Source organism: Ooceraea biroi, chromosome 2, assembly GCF_003672135.1.
Source record: "Ooceraea biroi isolate clonal line C1 chromosome 2, Obir_v5.4, whole genome shotgun sequence".
NCBI lineage: Eukaryota > Metazoa > Arthropoda > Insecta > Hymenoptera > Formicidae > Ooceraea > Ooceraea biroi.
This window is the reverse complement of record NC_039507.1, coordinates 5,253,342-5,275,583: the sequence shown is the minus strand read 5'-3', so window position 1 is coordinate 5,275,583 and position 22,242 is coordinate 5,253,342. Positions and strand designations below refer to the sequence as shown.

Sequence of the window (22,242 nt, the reverse complement as noted above, 5' to 3'; positions counted from 1 at the left end):
TCGCTCCGTCTGTAAAACTGACCGGTGAAGCATCCCTTCGGCGAGCGGGCCTTGCTGTTGAGCACAGGATTTATGGCGTTCAGGCTGCATGGGCTGAAGCGGTTGTTATTGCGCTTGTCGCCGCTGGTAGCACGGGCGAACATTATGAAGTTGCCATCCTCGCCGCCCGGTGTACATTGTTCCGGATCATGCTGGATGCGAGAACAGACAAAGAGACATGCAGCGATAACGCGTCACTCGTTTATTGACGGGGACAGTGTCGCACGATGTACCATGGAATGTAGAACGCAACTTTCTGAATGCATTTGACGGTGTTATTATATACGTACCGGCGAACCGAAGTTGTGGCCGATCTCGTGTGCCAAAGTAACGTGAGAGACCGCAGGCGGTACGTGCTTCCCGTAATTTAATAGGGTCACTATGCCGGTGTTCAGTGACTTCATGCTACCGCGGTAATGCTGGAATGTTATTTCGCCAATTATTTTTCGTTAACATCCGTGTCTGGCAATTTAGGACGCGTTGGTATATTGCAGTGGTTGCAAAGGGATCACGAAAGAGCATGCCTATGTCCTTTTTGGCAAAATAGTTAACTTATAAATCGCTGAACTTTGTGACAATTAGCTGACATATTAAAGCTGTAAGATGTTAGACAGAATGTGTCTAAACTTAATTTAAATAAATTTCTTTAATAGTGAACCGATTATTATTAAATATTTTTTATAATTCAGTTTAACATAACTAATTCTTTTATTTAATATATTATCTTTATATTATGCATATATTAAGAATACATTTATAAATTCTCAGATAATGGTACCGAGTACAATTACCTTTTCTGCAATAAATAAGTTCGATAGAATATGCAAATGACATTCTTGATAGATTTGATATGTCCAAATTATGATATTCATTATTAGAAACTAAGACGAGTAGAGGTTTATGACCTTTTGCTCGCACTTACCCCGTTCTTCTCGCATACACCACCAGCGTTCTTGAGATCGCCCGTCCACGCCAAGCCCAAAGTTCCCATCTCGAAATCTCGATACGTGAACATGTAAGCCAGGCAGAATGCGTCATAGTCCTCCTCTGTAACGAAGCGAGCAGCAAAATATTACGTTCATTCTGTATTTCGTAATTTCTCTCACAATCAGATATCAACTCGCTATACATTTAATCGAAACAAGAAGAGAGTTCTTTACCTGAAAAGAGCTCCAGATATTTTTCCACGCCGTAATTACCCGGGAAACGATAATTAGGATCTTTCAATGCGTCTTCACTGTGCACCTTCACGCGTTTTATCATGAAGCTGATATTATCCGGTCGTCCGTCTTGATTGAAATCTGTAATGGTACACGTTGCGCTCATAAAGGTTGCTGTTTCTTAAATTGCAACCACGGCATTGCACTCATTAAAACTAAATAATTCACTCGACTCATGCATTATTCGAGGCTTGTTTCTTGTTCCTCATGTCGACGGCTCCCATGTGATTACCATTCTCTAGTCCAAGCAGAGTAATATGCGCGTAATACAAAACTCAATGTGCTATACATAATAAAACAATAAGTACTGCGATGAAAACATCATATGTAAGAATAAAAACGGTTCTTTATAGAAAAATTTTAGGTACGCTTAACTGCAATTTATTTTCACGTATTTCAGTAAATTAAAGTGTTTCTTAATTTATATTAACACGTATATATGTATATGTATATGTTATATTTATTACCGATATCAACCAATACTCTGCATTAATATTACAAAGCAAATGAATGGACGTATTCATCGCAAGTGTATGCTCGCTCGACATCCAAAAACCCAATAACAGTATCGTATATCATCGTCGAGGATATAACTTAGCACTCTAATGTTACAGAATCGGGAAAACCGGGACGTAGTGACAGAATGAAACATTTATGGTGCTGAAAAGCCGTTATTAAACCTGGAAATATGCTTATTCCTGTCTTATCGCGAAATAGTATTAAAAAATCACATAATCAAATTTTTCAAGATTATATTTGCTGTGAGATTAAATTTTCATTTCGCTGTTAACGTTATCAAATAAAGAGATTTGATGTTACATTTTATAAGTTGTTATTAGATGATATAATATTAGAAATCTGTTTCTATTCATATTATCGACTTTTTGCAACACTGCAAACTGAAAAACTAAAAAACTGAAGTTCAGTTCAGTTTATAATTCTACTGGTTTTATCAGAACAAACAAGAATTAAATAAATAAAAAACAGATTTGCAGACGTATACGGACGAAACAATGTTGGCATTTTTGTAGCATCCATGTGTTCTAGCATTCATCCTTTTGATATTAATTATACTAATGCATGTTGTAACATCAGCGTAAATAAATTCGAAATAAATAAAAGTTAAATGAATAATTATTTCTCATTATCATCAACAACAGCGAGAAATTCTGAAAAATTTTCACAATTGAGTTTTCCGCCAAAGTTCCCGAAAATCTCCGAGTTCGCTCATTTTTCCATCATTTATCAATGCTTCCTATCCCAGTTTTGAACTTCTCCCGACATTTTTCGTATTCTTCGATAGTTTTCAATTACCCAAACTCTTTTTTCATTTTTACGGTGAAAAGTCTCGAGCGTTTTCCTCGCAGCGAAAATCGGCCAGATCATTTCTCAGCTATATGCCACGCGATATATCGCCCTGAAGAGAAATACCCACCCGTGTGTTTGTAGATGGAGTTGACTCTTTGCACGTGCCTCGTCATCACCTCGATACAGGCTTCCTCCGTGCCGTATCGCGCGAAAAACTGATGGTCCGCTTGCAAGTAGAGCATGCAGGTAGTTTTCCGGGGATCTACCGTCGCACGCTTGTGCAGATGCCTCGCGATCCGATCTCTACTGCTCGCGCTACGAACAGGGGAGAGAAATAAGGTCGCTTTATTGCGCTATGAAAAACGCGGCGCGCTCCTCGCACCTGAGTTCCCAACTCCGCGCCCGGAACGTTCGTTCGTGCGAATTCTATTTTAACTTCGCAATGTTCAATTCTAAACGTTGCTTTTGTTCCTAGCACCTCCTTCCTGACGTCGATACGTGAGCTGACCCGCAACATAAATCTACTTCGATTCCGTATAAAGTTAAAATTATTGATCCCTTCGTTCACTGTTTCTTCTGCAATAAAATCAATCATTCTTGAAAACACACGCGGATTGAGAAAATAGAAGGATATCTCAGTTAACGTTCTCCACGTTAGCTCACCAATTCTGCTTTTATTACATTTTTTCCCCACTTTTAAACTCGTATTTTTTTAACTACCCGGCGCACGGCGCGAAAACAATTTTAGCATTTCGTAACTTGATTTGAAGCCGTCCACATTTAGCAGTTTAGAGAAAATATCATTACATACAATAAAATAAATTTACATTATCTGTGTGTATATATCTCATATTTTTAAAAATATAATTATTACACACAATACAGATAAAAACGATAATAGAAATTTATTAAAAGCGTTCACTACCGTAACATAACAGTATTATAATGGCACAATTGCAAAAGATACGTGTATCTTTTATATTTTCATAATTTTTTATTTTTAAATAACTATATTCATCTATCATAAATATACATGATTTGTTAACCTTATTAAGCACTAGGAAAAAATTTGCTGTTTTTATCAGAGATGCAAAATACTCACGTGTCCGTATATTCAACGTCATTATTCGTATCTAATGTTAACACTCTTGCGCTGTTTTCCCTCGAGTAGAGACCAACGTGCTCGCCAAGCAGGGGCTCGTAGAATGCCTGAGAAGTGTTGTAGCTATATCTAGAGAAACAGACATTGCGAAGTTTAAATTTGCATTTGGAGTTTGCCATATGAAGACTGACGCGAAATGCATAATATATGATAATTCCGGCTGGCGCAAGAGTTTCCTTACACATGTCTAAATGTTAGCGCCTTTAAGAGCGGCTAACAATACCAACTCTTTTATTATTTTCACCGTATATATACAGGGTGGCCCATTTTAATTTATACAGTCGATTTTTTAAAACACTAAAAGAGATACGAAAAAATGTTTCAGACAGACATGTCACGATTTCGAGGGGGACATAAGATGATACCATTGGTTTGACCTTGAATAGTCGTTTGAAGGTCACGCGAAGATCACCTTCAATTTCTTAAATTGAAACCCCAACTTTTTATTGCAGATTCTTATTCTCCATCGAAAAGTAAGTAACTTTTGTCTGAAACATTTTTCGGAAAAATGTTTCAGACAAAAGTTGCATGTTTTCTCGCGTAGAATCCGAATCCGTAATAAAAAAATACCATGTCTCATTAAAAAAGAATTTCAGACCGGAAGTTAGAATTTCGATAAACAATGACCCGTCTAGTTGTATCCACATTCTCTGTCGTGTATGGAGATCAACGTTCGAACAGTGTATTGTCGAATACCGATTTACGTAATCACGTTTGACATTGTCGATATTCGACAATACACTGTTCGAACGTTGATCTCCATACACGACAGAGAATGTGGATACAACTAGACGGGTCATTGTTTATCGAAATTCTAACTTCCGGTCTGAAATTCTTTTTTAATGAGACATGGTATTTTTTTATTACGGATTCGGATTCTACGCGAGAAAACATGCAACTTTTGTCTGAAACATTTTTCCGAAAAATGTTTCAGACAAAAGTTACTTACTTTTCGATGGAGAATAAGAATCTGCAATAAAAAGTTGGGGTTTCAATTTAAGAAATTGAAGGTGATCTTCGCGTGACCTTCAAACGACTATTCAAGGTCAAACCAATGGTATCATCTTATGTCCCCCTCGAAATCGTGACATGTCTGTCTGAAACATTTTTTCGTATCTCTTTTAGTGTTTTAAAAAATCGACTGTATAAATTAAAATGGGCCACCCTGTATATATATCCATGAAACGGAAAGATAAGATGTAATATTATTAAATAAATACATCAAATGACAATAAAACCATTTTACAGAATAACTCGGAATTACGTGGTGTATTTTCAATGAAAACGAGAAGACGATTACATTCCTCATCATGTTATCGAGCGCTCTTCCTTAAGAAAAGTTCAGAAAGCTTCATGGATGTCGTTCCGAACTAAAGACAGTCGACCCGATTTGGCAAAAAATATGTCGCACGGGACAGCATGAAGAATTACCCATGAATTTGAAAATCCGTTTATATAATCCGAGAAGGGAAGGGAGATTTACGTCGTCGTCGGTCTACATTGATGATCGCTGCTTACTGGTTCGAGAAGAAGAGAGAGGTGGACTCACCTATCGAAGGTATCACGAAGAGCCCCTTCTTGATGCAGTTGATGACTGGCACAAGGTAATGGATGTGGCGGGATGGTAACGTCGGAAGTACGATAAGCTATGCTGTGATAGGGCGGCGACGTGTCTTCATTTTTATTCAAATACCTGCTCGTCGGCTCGATGTAGTATTCCTCGAATCTGGTCACGACGCTGCCGTCGAAAAGACCGTCTTTCGTAATGACACCCTGCACCACAGCGCTCTCATCCTCTGTGAAAAAGAAAAGAAAGCGATGTCGATCAATATGACGCCGATAATCGAATTTATTCAGGACATTCGTCGACAAAAAAAGAACAAAGATAGTCTCCAATCAGATGAGTCATTCAATGGCGATTTTCTATATTTTGCTACTTCATAAAACATGCATTAAATCTGCATTAAATGAAGTTTGTGTAATAATTAATTTCGAACATGTAAGTAATTATATTTGTATACGTAATCATATTATAATTGTTAGTTATGCTGATTATTCATTTAATTAATTAACATTTAATTAATCTACTCTACATTTAATTAATATTTTAAGTCATTAAATAATCCGAGTCACGTCCAGACAATGGGTCAAACTAAACACATATTTATGACAGCACAACATAACTTGTATATTAATTTCATAGCAGAATACGTAATATTTCAAAAACTAAAAACAATTCTCCAAAATATCGCTGCAATATTTGTATTGCCGTCTAAAGGTGGCCCAAATTATTTATTTAATGACCTAATATTATTATATACTCGTTTTAATGAAGACTTTATTACAATATTTGTAAAACTTGTGTAAATATTTGTAAAAGTAAATTATTAATCTTTTCTTTAATATATCCTCAAATTCTGATAATATAATACACACATGCTCGATAGATTTTAATCTCCATAGAAAAATATGTTAATGCCATGTTTTATTTTACATTAATCCTAATCGCTGCGCACCATTGATATGCATAGACTAATAGTATTTCTCCGTAGGAAAATTCATCTTATTTGATTATAATTACGCTCGCAAGAAACGGAATCACTAAATTCGTTATTAATAGTTTCCGCAGAGACGGATTCACGTTGAATGTACGAGGTATAACCCCGAGCTACCTTTAAATCTGCGAAAATACGAGGGCGAATCGCAGCGGCAGGAGACTCATTCCCACGGTGCATATAAAGTTACCGTCGCGGTAATTATATTTGTAGAAGCCTTTATTCCGTGTCGCTGTGCTTTCATTATTTCTTATGAAATTTTTGCGACTTCGCGAAAGTTAACTGAGGAAGACCGCATCGCGAGAAAGACAGAGGGCGAAAGAAAGCGCAGGAACGCCTTGTACGGTGACTTTTCGGAAGGAATTAGAACGGATTGCCAGGTATTTAGGATCCGGGGACAAGCCATAACTTCATTTCATTTCGCTGCAATTCCATCTCCATCGAGCGGCTCAACTTCCTGAACGAAACGACAGATTTCCGTGGAAAATTCTTGAAATCGAAGTTCGCCGTCACAGCGATAAAACAAGAAATTTCTCTTCCACTTGTTTCCATGATTGTCACTTACGGGTGACGTAACTTTACGCGTTTTAAAGAAAAATATATTCAAATATATTCTTACGTAAGTAACTAAAAACAAAACAAACAGACTAATAAGTAAAGTTTGTAAAAACCTTCTCAGAGTTATTCTACTCTCCTTTTCCATTTCTATAATTTATTAGAATAAATTGTTATTACATTTCTTATTTTATACAATAATCAGTATCGCAATTGTATGCAGTCTTGTAACGGTATTTTATTGTTCACACTATCTAAATCGATACAGTTCTCTTGAGAAGTTTTCCTCCTTTCTTGATTGTAATGCAAGAGAATGCACAAAGAACAAAATCAAATATGGTCAATATCGGAAATGTTAGACTTCATCCGGAAAAAGCAGCGTGTACTGAAACTGTCGCTCAATATGCGTGTCTTGCTCCCGATACATTTTTGTAAAGAAGCTGCAGATTGGAGGATGCGAAGAAACTCTTGAGCGAAAGACGCTCGCGGAAAATCACGACCTCCGAGAACCATCGACTCTTGGCTCGCAGCGAGTTTCCCGAGTAAAACGTGGGTAGATTCCGGGAATTCCAATCGTCAATCATAGACGATATTCCGGACTATTACTAGAGAGAAGATAAATCGACTAAAGTGCTATCGCCGAGTTGGAGAAATTTACGGCCGCGTGTTACTTCCTACAAGTAATTGTTTGGATCCCTTTGGTTGCCGGCGTGCAGTCGATCCGTAAATTCACCGCCATGGTAATCGATATCCTGCTTCTCTGATAAAAGAGACGAGAAAGGTTTTATAATGCGAAACAATTTGGCTCTTAACTGGCTGAGCGCAAAAGAAAGCGACTTGCTTATTTGAATAAAAATAGCATTTCAATACAATGATGTGCAAGGATTATTGTGTTATCCTGCTTATCGACATTTTCTAAACTGAAAATAATTTTGGCTCCTAATTTAAGCATAAATACATTAAAAATTAAATATCGATATGTTACAAAATCATCATAATCTGCTTTTAAACAAATTTTAACTCGTATTAGGGAATACGAATATAAAAGAAAACATCATTTTTATTTTTAAGCTATTTTTTAGTTTTAGGATTAATATGTGTCTTTTAGTTTTAGGACTAGCATGCTTATATGAGAGACTAATCATTTTGTTGAATAGAGCTTGCTAAATTTTACATATTTCTTCATGTCATTTATTTTTAAATGTACGATACAATTTCACACAATTATAATAACCATTAAGACATTTCTCCATATTTTTATGCTAAGTAAGTCTTTTATATTAAATTTTATTTCACGTTCTTTGCATTTCTTTCCAATTATGCGTGACAAATTTTCTTCCACTTTTTATAATTTTGTTTAATTCTCACTTACAAAACATTAATAACATAAAACTAAAGACCTCGACATTTTATAACTAAATGAAAATTTACCTCAAATTGTTCAGAAAATTTTTAGCTAAAATATCAGTTAGCGGTTTTGAGATATTTCGCAAAGATGTTCGCTCTTCCAAGCCGCAAGAACGTCGCCGATGCAAGAGAACCGCAGCGCGATATCGAGATGCCTAGCGAGAATTCCAGGTGCTGCGGAACTCCGCGATCTGTATTTCTGGAAAAATGCGAGACTCTCCTGTTCGTTGCAAGTCCAATCTATGAGTTTCCGCAGTTAATTCTGATCCCATTTCTCGCGATAGCTTAAGCGTGAACGGCGATTCCCTGCGGACGAGTTGGGACGTAATCGATGTGCGGTGGTGTCTTTTTCTTTCTCGACGAGATCGCCGATGAAAAGTGGACCTCCCATGAGAGGCTCAATAGCGAAGAGAGCAAAGTGGACGGAGGACGAGGAAAACGAGCAAGAGAGAAAGGAGCTAAAGGGAAGTAAGTGCGTAGGAAACATGGGAAAACTAGGCTATTGTCAGATTAAATTCGGTCGCCCCAGCTTTAACGTAGATCGAGATTTGTCAGATTTGGGAACGCAACCATTCAGATTATAATCAATAAATTGAGCATCTTTAAACGACTTAGATTGCAGAAAACGTATACTATATTATAACATTCTCCTGTGTGTAATGTACAGAAACGTTAAATTTCAACAGAAAGATAATAGTATAGATAGAATATATTTGTTTAATAAATTTTGTAAGTTCTTAACGTACATTGCAAATAGCAAAAAAAGTATATATAATTATATACGCCGATATATAAAATATCTGTCAGTATGTAAAGAGATCTATAAAATATCTATTATTGATGTATTAAGGCAAGATAATAATAATTACGTTGCCGTATATTATTATCTTATATATCATACTATTAAATAAACACTATATTACGCTAGAATAAAGAGAAATGTGAAGAATCAACGAAATAGCAGGCAGTAACTTTTACGCTTTTGATAATATTTCATCGGCTCTTTTCATATTTGAATGCTCAAAGTATGAAGAGCGCGGCTTAATCTCCAACGAGCATGAGAGCTCACACAGATGAAAGAAGCAGACAAAAGGATATTCTTTTTCTGAAACGACAAAAACGAAAGATAAACGGAAAAAACGCGATAATTACACGGTAATTAACAAATACAAACGAGGAAAATACTGATTACCCGTAAGTACAATCGTACTAAAGTGCGATTGAAACAGAGGATATGGAAACTTCGAAGATGAAAAGAAGAACATGACAAAATATCTTTTTCTCGTCGATAAGATAGAGGAAGATAAAAATGAAGAAAGCATGATAATTGTATGATAATTACTAAGTAAATGATTACACGTAATGACAAAGAGCTTGAAGTGATTAAAGAATTCTTTTTTTTGTATGCAAATACTAAAATAAAATATAATTATATTATACTTTATCCATAAAATTACCATGCGCATGTACTTGGCGCTTTTTTGTACCTTTTAGTTTTGAAAAGGTCAGTTTTTACAGAAAAGTACGGGAATTATAAAACTGCCCGCGTCCTGACCGCCAATGGTGCACCCTTTTGATCACTTTTATCCCGGACGATCAGACTGCTGGCTGCTCGAGATAAATAGAAAAAAAAGGGGAACGAAGAATCTGCGCCCCGCGGCTTAATCGGGTCTCATCTCGACGCGACAGTTTGGACAGGCGTAAAGCGGATAAAGTGGATCGCGCACGTCGACAGGAAAAACAAGGAAAAATTGATACAAATATAGGATATGTTAGATCAAGAGATACGCGGAAATAGAAAAAAATGAGATAGAATTGGACGCCAACGAGAATGAAATCCTTAATTACTTCTCGTTGCAAGCGCTGCAAGATTTTGCGATAATTATCGCTGCAAGATAAACAATACAAACGATAAACAAAATCATAAGAAATGAAAAAGCTTAGTATACTTATATAAAATTCAGCAAAATACTAAAAAGAAGGCAGAAAAACTGATTCTTTCTATTCTAATAATGTTAAACAACCTAACGTTCAATTAAATTTCCATCGAAAGAGCACAAAGGAAGGTACGATTATATCGTCTTGCGCTGACAAAGAAGAGAGAGAAGCGAAAGAAAAAACGAGACTCTGAAATAAAGTAGACACGACACAATCAATAGGGAGATACAAAGAGGATGCGAAAAGGGAATAAGAATTTGAAGCACTCAAATTGGAGTCCGTCTAATCCGTCATTTTAGATTAACTTGCACCATTTGTTGCCGAGCTAAATTAACCCTTGGACTTCTCAGTGAGATACTTGACAACCATCCGTACTTTTATTCCCGTTGATACAAAAGATAAAGGTTATATAAAAGTTGAATAAAAGATTAGTAAATCAAGATTAACTATAAATGATAAAATAACATAGCATCTTACGATAAAATAATTAGCCAAGGATTACACATGATTACAATATACTAAAACTACTAAATTAAATTAAAACCTTGACAGTTTCAATTTCTTTATTACTACTTACTTATTATTGACATATTGATTATATAAAAATTAATTAATTCAATGGTATATGTAAAAAAATGGATTAATTCGGAAAATCGAGGAAATTACATGTATATCTAGACATGTAATTTTGAATTTGCTACTTCATTAGACGTACCAAATCGCTATTTGTCTCGACTCGACTAAATTATACTCTCATGTAACATTGTTCGAATATATAATGCGTGTATAGTGCCTTTATGAGGCGCGTAGCATTGACCAGATTCCGCCTGGAGTGCGACCGATAGGAATCGCGGCGTTAAACTCGCGTCACAATCCGTCGCCGACGCATTGTACATACGTGTGCAACACTCGTATTCCGGTGTGGTGTACGTCGACGATTTATCAATTATTCAACACGGCGCTCCGCGTTCGCGAAACATTATTCAGCACGGTCGCAATAGTCAAATTCCCTCGTTACACGTTTACACGATTTTACGCGCCACCGCGAACATCGGCGCGAGGCGCAAGAAAAAGGTTCCTCCCCTTTCTCACGAAATCGACTTTCAAAAGTAATCCACGAGAAGAAACTGATTAAGTCGAAAGAACTTTGAGAAGAGAGATCGAACCGGATAGAGAGACAAGACAGAGAAAAAACGGAGATTGGTGGAAGAAGAGACGCTGGAAATTTATCCGTTTAATCGCAACTGATAATCTATATGCTCTAATATGCGTTGAGAAATGTCAGACTCTTTAATGTTATTTAATGTTTATTTGATATTCAACAATTTGTTTTTAATCTTGATATGAATATTCTTGAGAGATGATATAATATCTCATATTATAATAATATTATATATTGTAAAATAACTCGAAACAAAAGACATAGAAGTATCTGATATTCTGATATGGATGATAATATAGATTCAGAGATGAGTTCGTAGAGCCTGACATGTTTAAACTGCCTTTTAACGAGATTACCAGATTTGCAATTATCTTCTCCCGATTTTAACAAATCAATAGACAGACTTGGCAAAAGTAAAGTTCTAAAGATCGACTTTCTAAAGCAATTTTGAAGGGAAGGCTCAGTTAAGTCAGAACGTGATCGTAGGAGGAATCGAAGCCGATAGAAACAAAGAAAGAGGATTGTGCGTTTACATGTGTGGATCTGTATAGGTGTACGAGTGAGGGAAGACAAGGGAAAATTCCCTGCAGGCGACGTTTCGAGCGTGTGCGAGGAAGAGGAACGGACGCAGAGAGGAGTCATGCAGAACGAGCGTTGGAGGATCGTCGTGAAAAAAAAGAACCCGATAAAGGCGGGAGAGATACAAAAAGAAAAAGCTTTCGCCGATAATTAATGAATTATTCATGTTCGAACTCTTTTTTATCACGCATTGTAGCGTGTTCTCGTTCATACTTATTCATCGACGGGCACGTCCGACGATTTCGCGTGCTTCCGCGATAAAACGCTCTTGCTGGCAACCGTTTGAGAGTGCGATTCAATAGACTCTCCACTCCCGTTGCGATCCGATCAATTCGGGCCGAAACTTGCATTTTTCATACTTAATACGCTCACATCGACACGCTCTCGGCAAATCGTGATAAAAAATCCGTGTCGCGATCCTTTTATCTCGACGTAAATGTCGCGTTCTCGTTGTTAGCTCCTTAATTATTGCGAACAGAGAGCAGTGCTTGTTGTTAATCGTGAAACGCTAACAGGCATGATAATCGAAAGATTGCTGATTACAGATATATCACTTAAAGCATATCGTCAGATCCGGTCCAATTTTTTTGCTGAAATATTACTTTCAACGATTCTATACTTAAGATGGCAAGGATACTAAAATACCGATGCTCCGATAAGAAAAAGAAATGGAACACAGCATCGTTAATATTTCGCGTAGCAAGGTACAACGAGATCATTCGCTATCGAAGCAGAGAACGAAGCAGCATCGGGAAGAGACGCAAACATTTCTCTCTTTCTCTCTGTCTCTCGTATCTTGAGAGGAGAACGTCTCGACGCTTAATTCTCGTAGGAGAATCTGCGAAGCGAACCGGTTGGCTCGGTGTAATCCCGAGAAGTGGTGGAGCGCATCTATGGAAACAGAACGACTTGCCCTAATCGGAAGACGGGGAACGGCTCGGGCGAAGTAAAGAAAGAGATTTGAAAAATAAAGCGAAATCGAGAAACACAGAATGCGAGTCGGGAATGCGGCATCAGCGGGAGCGCAGGGGGAGGATACGCGATCTGGCTAAGTGCGCGATAAAGAGGATGAGGCGAGAAGACGCGTGTCCTCACGGGCACGGAGGAACGCAGGGGGTTGCTCTTGGGGGGTAGCCGAGAAAGAAGAGAGCAGTCGGGGAGGTTAGCGAACGGCTTTCACGGTGGAAAAGCTCTCGTGCTCGTTAGTGGAAAAATCCAATTTAGTCGCTGAACGGCTAACAGACTGGTTCGGCGCGTTCGGCGAATCGCGACGGCACATGACGCTGTACGCGCGAGAAAGCGCGACCGAGTGACGTTTTATCGATCAAGAATCGGATTACGATAAGCGGGGCTGTCAGTTGCATTGATTTGAATCGACGCGGCTTGCTGATCTCGCCGGCGTTTCACCCGGGCCTCGAGAATACTCCCCCGTTCTTTCCTGTTCTCTTCAGTCGAAAACACTCCTGAGAACTCTCAGGGAATTTGACGTTCCAGAACGTATAATAAATATAACTGTTACTAACGTTATTCGCTATTTTTCTACACTTTTTTATATGTATAATTCCTACTAATTGATTAACTGATTTCTTACTCTGGCAGTGCTTAAAGTGAACGATTTCTGCAGAAGGGAGAAGCAAGAAATAATAATTATATTAAAACATAAATTACTTTCTTGGACTACAATCGCGAAACAGACATTTTTTTACTGAAAGAGAAAGTTGTAACAATAATGTAATGATAAGCAAAATATTCTTTTATCTCTAAATGACGATGAGGAACGCTTTTCACTCTTGTTTCCTTCAGAATTTACATTCTTTTATCATTTAGCGCTATGTGGTCCGTCGATTTGGCAAAAGTAATACATATGGATGGCCAGTTTCGGTCGGACGTACACAAAACGTGCTGCCAGCAGTGCGATGGAAACTCAACAGCGGCTGCTATTGCTGCATCAGAATACGGTGAAAATCGCGGCCGCACGAAGTGGGCTTTTATCGGCGACTCTTCGCACGTGTGCTCACTCTCGCAGAGCAATATGCAGTGAATAGTGCTTGAATACTGAATTGTTCCGCAGTCCGAGAACAACATCGAGGGCTATCTACTACCGTGTAATGTTCGACAGAAACTGAGACCAAACGAATATGAGCCATTTATATTGAGAATGGTGCACAAGTCAGTTTCAAGTCTCGATGAATTGTGCAAATGATTTAATTTTGTTTTATTCATGTAAACAGACCACTAAAGTTTCAAGAGAAAGTTTGCATTTTTTATCAAAATTCTATTGAATAATATCTACCCTTTGCATACAATACGTGACATGATCATTATATAGAACCAGATGATTATTTTCAATTATTCGTATCTTGTCACATATGTAAAATTGAAAGTAAACTTTTTTGGAAGCGCGATTTCTCTCAATCTTTCTTCCGATTAAAAACCTTCATCGCGTCGTTAAAAAATTCGTTATCGAGCGATAATTTATAATATGATTGTGAGTCATCATTGCAGCGTTTAAAAATGTTACGCGATATATCCAGTGGCCTTTTTCGCGTGATATACATAATGTTACAAAACTACCTTGATGGTAATTCTTCGTTAAACCGTCTCCGCAGCAATCTCTTTTCGGATTGAAAAGCGCGTTGTAATTTTCCTCGTCTTAGTCTTGCCGGCCGATATTTTATGCCTCGCATAAAATATTGGAGGTGTTGCTCTATTAACGTACTCGTTTCGCTGTTCGTCCATGATCTATTTTTATGTTTCTGGGAATTGATTATTAATCCCGGATAGAAAGGGGCAATTAACTCTCGGCCGAGGAAGGTAACAGGATCTTTCCTAAGAGCGAGATTAATTGTTCAGTTTCCGCGAGCGATATTATACTCATGCTAGTTATGCGCGCATATCGGAGATATTTCTTCGCGGTGTCTCGTAGTATTAACGTAATCGAAGGTAGGTAGTGCCAGTTTCGCTGGAGAGATCGCGATACTTAGGCTAATGAGTGTTGGTTAACCCTCGATTGACCTATTGCAAGTTAATCGCATGGAATAATTGCTGACCTTTTTCTCCCGCAGCGTAGCGGCACAAATTACGTGTTCCTGCGCACGTATATACATCCTCGTTATCTGCGTTCTTGTTGATTTGCGAATCAGCCTCGATTGTCGATTTTCCAACAAGCGGGATTTGCAGTAAACATGAAATAAAACAATATCGGCTGATTTTATCGCAACCCGACAATTATTTGCGCGCGTTTCGCGTGATTATTATTATAACTATATCAATAAATTTATTTTGTTATTCCATGTATGCATACATTGAATGTTTAGAGATATTCAATGCACAATAATAACAATCTTTAAATCTGTCTTATTATTTTTGTATTTATTATAATTATGTATTTAGTATAATAATCGTAATAAATAAAGAGATTATTTATAAAAATGAAAGAGCATTTCGATAACTTAAGTATCATTTTTCATCATATCTGTATTAAATGTATGCCTTCTGCATGCAAATTGTACGTATTCATTAATTAAGATGTAAATAAATAAAATGCTAATTTGTGCTAATCAAGATATTCTGATAATAAATGCATATTACTATCACTAATAATTATATTATATATTCTTTCCATTCGATTCAAGTCGTTTTAATTTCCATCGCACTTACATAATTTATTACTGCTAATGCAAAATTAATGTTGCTTATTATTGCCTCGGATAATCATAACTAATTTAATAGAATTAAAATCGAGATGAGAGTCAATAATTCGAGTTCAATGATCTGGACAGTAGATATGACAAATATATTTTATGATGCGCATATATTCGTATTCTCACGAATGAAAGCGTAAAGTTTATTTTTATGCATTCCGTTATAAAAACAAATTCCACACTCCAATAAAGTTATGAGAATTTTACTCCCTCTTGATTAAAGGCAACGTTCATTCGTTCGATACCGTAGCTTGCCTTGATTAATCAGCGCGCAATCGAAGAAGGGGACCCAATCTTTCTCGACGAAGCTAGTTATTGTTTTTCTCCGTCGTTCCGAACACTTGGGATGCCGAAAGTAATAAATATTCTGCTCTTGATCGTTACGATAAATTACGGACTCGAACGCGCAAAGGGCCGTCGATATATCGGCGGACACACGCCAGCTGGTTTGTTAATTGACTATTGGATTACTTGTTATTATGTCGACTCGAATCACTGCCGATAAAAAGTCGAATCTGTTCACCTTCGAATCAATATACTCGTGTTATCAAGCATACCAGTTTCGTTTGATGTGCTAGCCTAGCGCAACTTACACACAATAAACATAATTTTCAAATATTAAAAAAAGCAATAAATGCAAAGATACAGTTATCCAAATGCTAAAATTCGTAGCAAACAGTTGATTAAAAAACAAAAATAATTAATCGATATAATAATAAAAAAAGTATTTTTATTACTAATAATAATTGTTACATTAAAGTTTTATTACTTCTTTTTAAAAGTAGAGTTTACTCATAGTGATAAATAGTGATAAAGTTACATTTTGCTTTTATTTGATAAATCGATATTGTCCATTATTTAAAAGCTTCTCTCGAAAGAGAAGATCTACTTTTAAAACGGAAATAAGAGCGAATAAAGGTATGGGGAATAAAAACGAGTTACGGTGTGTCTATCAAAAAATGTCGCATGAAAGCGGAAGCTTATTTAAATACGTGGATTCTCTGCATGAACAGTGCATTTCGGAAATTGGATTTTCTTTGTGAGCACCTGGGGATGCTTGACAATAAGTGATGTAATCCCGAAATCTCAGTTTAATTAGCTGGAATAGCTATAGCCTTAAGTGCGCATTCTATCTCTGTTCTTTTGTCCTCGTAATTTGTATCTCTCGAGTGTAAAAAGCTCTGAAGCGAGAAGATACGCTTATGAATACGTCGGGACACAAATTGGCTACTGGCCAGAAGGACCTTCATCCTACTATCGTGACCAACTTACTGCTCTTCCGTGTCCTAGTTAACGCCAAGTCAACACTTGGTCTAGTTAGAATCCTTCGTAAATGGTATCCTTGTAATGCACTTGTGGGCAAACGATTTACAGAAAGATTTACAGATAAATTCTAAAAACTATTCAATTTTCATAATTCCCTTTAATTACAGGTACCGTTTATTTTCAGTAGCACCATAATTTTGCAACTTAATGCTAAACATATCCAAAAATTTGTACTCTCGTCTTTGATAGAGCTCGGAAGGTTTCAATATTCACTGCGTGAATATTTATGTATATGGATTTTCTTATTATTTGACGTATTTTTGTTTGCGAAGTGTTTTACAGTATGTTGTTGATTAGTGCAACCTGTGATTGGATTGACTAATGTCTGAATTTTTTGTAATTATTTATCACTTGAGAAGGACCTAAACCAAAGGTCGAAACGTCGTGATTTGATTTGAACATACGCTGCCAGTTAAAGAGGTCAATAAACAAATCTCCACCTATTTGTGTTTTTCATATCCAAAAATATTTTAAGCAAAACAAGAAAAAAAATGTTTCCATAAAAAAATTTCGTAATTTATGTAATATCGTGACTAAATAAGAATTATTATACATAAATATAAATGAAAAAGTATTTACTAGCATAAATAAGTAAAAGTGAAAAGTTACTCGTTAAAATGCGAGAACTCTCCGGTAATTGTATAAAAATAAATATATATTTCTCTTGTGTACGAAAAGTAATTAGAGAAACAAACAAGAATAATATTCGTGTCAAGCTACATAATTTAGTTTAGCATGTACGGCAGAACACGAAACTGCGGAACGGTGAAATACTGCAAAGTATCTACAGGTATATAATAGATATGAGGACACAGTAATGGAACCTGATACTACTTTTCGAAATTCATATTTCATTTTACATAGAATAGTAGGTAAATGAAAAATCGACGGAGAAATTTCTCAGCGTATCGAATGTTTGCACTAATCGGATACAGCCATTTAACCTTAAACTCCAGATAATATAATATGGTATCCAATTCTGCTCAAATAAGTGAAACTTGAGCAGGTAATAAATGCGATAGGATAAACGAGATAGGATGAGAAAATAGATTTGAAGTAATTTTATTTTTTTTTTGAGAAGACATAAAAATTTCAAGTATGTAATAATTCACAAGATCTGTGTTTATATTTCAATTTCTGAAATTCAAAAAATAAAAACAATGTCCATAAACTAGAAAATCCACGATAAACATAAATATTACCCTAATTACGCTAATTACAGCCATCTAATTACACGAATAAGAAATTACTATCTATCTCGTCTTCTATCTCGCTGTTATCAGTCACAAGTTGCATCTAACATTGATTTGCACGCTTATAGATATAGATCAACGAAACAACTCGTCTCGACAACCTGGTGAATTCACTGTTCAGAGGAATTAGAGTCGTGTAGAGATGGAGCTGCTTCAAAGGGATTTCTCTTCGTCAAGGGAATCGCGAAGGGAACAAAGGCCCGAGCCATCGTTACGTGAAATATTACGTCCGCTAAAGAGTTGAACTCGCGCCGCAAACCCGCAACGGAAACAATGGCCACTACGACGACATCAAGACGACAAGAGCTTTTACTCTAGTAGAGAAGAGCCACGCAGTGCATTTCGCCGGCGCCATCGCCTCATGCCAAGAGACGAAATGCGCCAAAACATCGTTATAGGTATTACCGAAGAACATTAGGGCGGCGAGAAGACAGGATTGGCCTACTTATTCCGGCGAGCTTTTCTCCCGAAGGAGCGCGCGAAAGAACCGACATTACTCGCGGACTTTGAAATTTCGCCTATTGGGAGATGACGTAGGATTCCGCCGACTATGACAAATGGCCTGGCAATTTTTGCGCTTCTCGCGAGAAAGCCTCTGATCGATTCGCAGACGGACTGTCGTCGTTGCCGCAGCACGAACATCTTGCGGATATAGCGACGCGGTCCATCGCTGAGGAGGAAAGCACGTGCCGTGTCGACACGACGATATCCCCCAACATGTCTCCATAACGGATGAAAAATCGCTCACAAAATCGTCTCATACATCCATTCCAAGACGTTCTTAAGTCTGCAGCAGAGCTCGTTGTGCCGGTTTCAGCAACAAAATCATGTATCCTGCAAAACTACCTTAACAAATGTTTCATTGGGTAGTAAGTCGAAAAAATCTATTTTAAGATCTCACGTCACCGATAATGAAATTCATGTGTAAATCTTGGATTTGGTACGATGCAGACTGCAGGCAGAACCATTTAAAAATTTAAAACAAGAACACAAATAACAAAAAGAAAAATATGGATATCTACATATCTAGTATGTACATTGAAATCGTAAACATATAAAAAGTGGAAAACAAATGAAAAAAATTGTTTCATCAAAAATATATTTGTTTTTCGCCTTGTTTTCGACAGTCTTCGCTTGAAAATACATGCTATAGATAATTCACATTGAAAAAGTGAACAAAAGGAAAACTTAGCAGGCAACTTCTATGTTTAATTCGTGGCTTGTCGCAAGAGATATTAACATTAAAGGGATTCTAGTCGAGAACGGGATTTCTTTGGCGGGGATTTAAACGAGCGCGCTTTGTCCGTAATTGAATTTTAAGTATTACAAAACTCGCGACACGAAGCTCGCGCCAACCTTTTGTTTTGCGGATAAATATAAATACCCGAGAACTCATGAATTTTTATTCTCGCTAAAAAAACTTAAAAAACTGCATAAATATATATCCTGCATTCGTCATTCGCAATTTTTCTGATTAAAAATTCTTCTGTGATTAAAAACTACTTTTAGCAACTAGGTATATATTTATACAAATTTATTGACTGAAAGTTTGCACGCAGTTCAAAACTCCCGATATACAAATACTACATTTTAATAAGAAATCTCCGAAGAATACTTCCTGCATATTACCTTGCGGAAAAATAATTTGCGATTGCGCTCGCCCTGATAACCGAGAACCGAACTTCATGATATCGCGACTTGAATATACGGTAAATACTTTCATTAGCACGGTATCGCGCGTACCGGCATAAGTTTGCTCGCAAACTTTCCAAGACGATTACTTGCTAATGATCCCGGCTAGCCGGGATTCTCCATTATCGTGAATCGGAAATCGGGTGTCCCCAGATATGCAATTACACGCGCGTATACCGTCAATTAGGCAAGTTTAATCGCTAATCGGATTATCGTTGATACGCGTTATCCCGCACCACTGCGCCGGTTATCAGAGACCGAGCTTGAAGCCAGCCGGTAGATTGCAGCGGCTTGCTGGCCGCATACAACGCAGTCGCGGACATGCGGATACGCCAAAAAGTCCAGCTAATTTAATCGCCGTGTCGCTCCACGCGTAATTACTAATTTTGTGCGTCGCGCGGTTGCTTGATAAATTAAATGACAGCCCCGCTGCCGGCTGAGAGGTACAACCGCGACATCGCCTATGCTATCTTGTTATATCGGTAATGATCGCCCTAAATGTGCACGCCAGCGGATACTGACTGTAATAATAATCCCAATCACCACAAGATACTGTAATTTATAATAGGATTTGTCTCATAAAATTCCTCACGTTTTCCAGATTTTCTGATATAAGTTTGTTCGATCTCGTATTTTCCACGAGAAAAATCGAACAAACATGAAATGTTACATTTCTAAATCACGTAAAATGTCGAAATACACAGAATATGGTACCCTACTTTAAAGTTCGAAATAGCAACTATCAATCAATGCTGTCGGTCAGAAACGAGCAAAATAGACGTGGCAGAAACGAGGTTTCAATTTCACGAAGGTATAATTGGTCATGCGGAGATAGCGAGAGACCATCGCAATAAAAAGTGTCGCAAGCAAGGATGTTACAAGCAGGTGATCAACAATTTCATCAGTAGCGGCTCAAGCCGCCATTATACATAAATGCAAATCAATTACGTTTTCGTTCCTCTACACCGACGACGAATAGCGTCGAATTACTTAGGTACTGCCGGATCCTGTGCACCAAAGTTCGGTGTAGAGTACAGCTTGACATTTGACCGTGGATTAATAAAGTCTCGTCTCATCTCTTCCCTCGTTCACCCATATCGGCGCTCTTTAGTCCTGCTTAAAGGTGCATTCGCACTACGCCATCAAACATGACAAATAAATCCTCCGGTGAGCAAAATAATTGCTCGAGAAAGTAAAATTGCCTTCGTTGCGCCTCGCATTCTTCCCCTTTCGAAAAGAGTCATCAAATAAAATACGAAAGAACGGCTCGATTGACAGCGAGAAATGGTTCCTTGTTCGTCTGGCGAATTTTCTTTCTGTCAGACTGCAAGTGCATATTTGCGCGACGAGAACGAGCGGATGGATTCAGTGTGAAGGTACAAAACACGAGTAAACGCACGAATCCGCTGCTGTAAAGATGCATTTGAAATATACAAGCATGAGCGAACACAGATGGATTCGCACGGTAAAGGTACGTTTATATTGCAAAAGCACGATTGAACGAAGTGTACTCGCGATAAAGGCGCGTTTGTACCGTGTAAACAGGAACGAGCGAGTACCCCGGCGCGCAAATTGATTCCGTGTAAAAGTACATTTACAGCGTGCAGCGAGGGCGTGAGTAAACGAATGTCCTCGCTGGAAGAGTGCGTTTACGCTATGCGAGCACGCACGAAAAAAACGAATTGATTCGCTGTTAACATGGGAACGAGGATGGAAAACAAACTCGCTCGCTCGCGAACCGATTGGCAAGCCCCGACAATAAGGGAGACACGCACGATATGCGTGTGTCAATCTGGAACTGCGAATGTCAATTCGAAACTGTGTGCAACGGAACCTCATTCAATATACAATCTACGCATCGAATTCCGATGCGAGCTAAACGCTTCTATCAAATAAGCTCAAACATTTCAATATTCCATATATCGCGCGGTTCTTACGAATTACCGCGGTCCCTCATATGTTATATGTTGCTGTTGTATGTTAAGCTACATGATTACCCGTTCAGGATTTAAACAAATAAAACTGGAACAATCAAATGTAAAAATAATACGCGACAAGAAAGCAATACAAATATTTCTTTATTATGTTTTATTATATTTTATTATATTATATATATAGTTGATACACGATTTTAAAAACGGATTTTCATTTATATTCTTTCCATATATTTTTATTCGTGCTCAATAATCATCATCTGTTTTATATATATATAATAATAGTCATATTTATTCTTTCGTTGATTTCTGTATGATTATTTTATCAACGTTCAATTATATTTTATCTGACATTTCTCTTAAAACGCGATTTCTTTTTACAGCATCTTTATATTTAAAAAAATTCTG

General features: G+C 37.4%; 1 protein-coding gene across 3 annotated transcripts in view; it reads right to left on the bottom strand.

Annotated features, from left to right (window-relative positions):
- The window catches only part of LOC105281663 (disintegrin and metalloproteinase domain-containing protein 10), a 62,575-nt gene that overhangs the window by 9,067 nt on the left and 31,266 nt on the right, over positions 1-22,242 (bottom strand). For all 3 annotated transcript variants that reach the window (XM_011343060.3, XM_011343057.3, XM_011343058.3), the window contains exons 5-11: positions 5,279-5,525; positions 3,670-3,798; positions 2,695-2,882; positions 1,200-1,340; positions 962-1,086; positions 330-458; positions 23-191 (exon numbers count right to left, since the gene is read on the bottom strand). In XM_011343060.3, the coding sequence (XP_011341362.1) occupies positions 23-191; positions 330-458; positions 962-1,086; positions 1,200-1,340; positions 2,695-2,882; positions 3,670-3,798; positions 5,279-5,525 (1,128 nt within the window). The remainder of the gene's footprint in view (positions 1-22; positions 192-329; positions 459-961; positions 1,087-1,199; positions 1,341-2,694; positions 2,883-3,669; positions 3,799-5,278; positions 5,526-22,242) is intronic.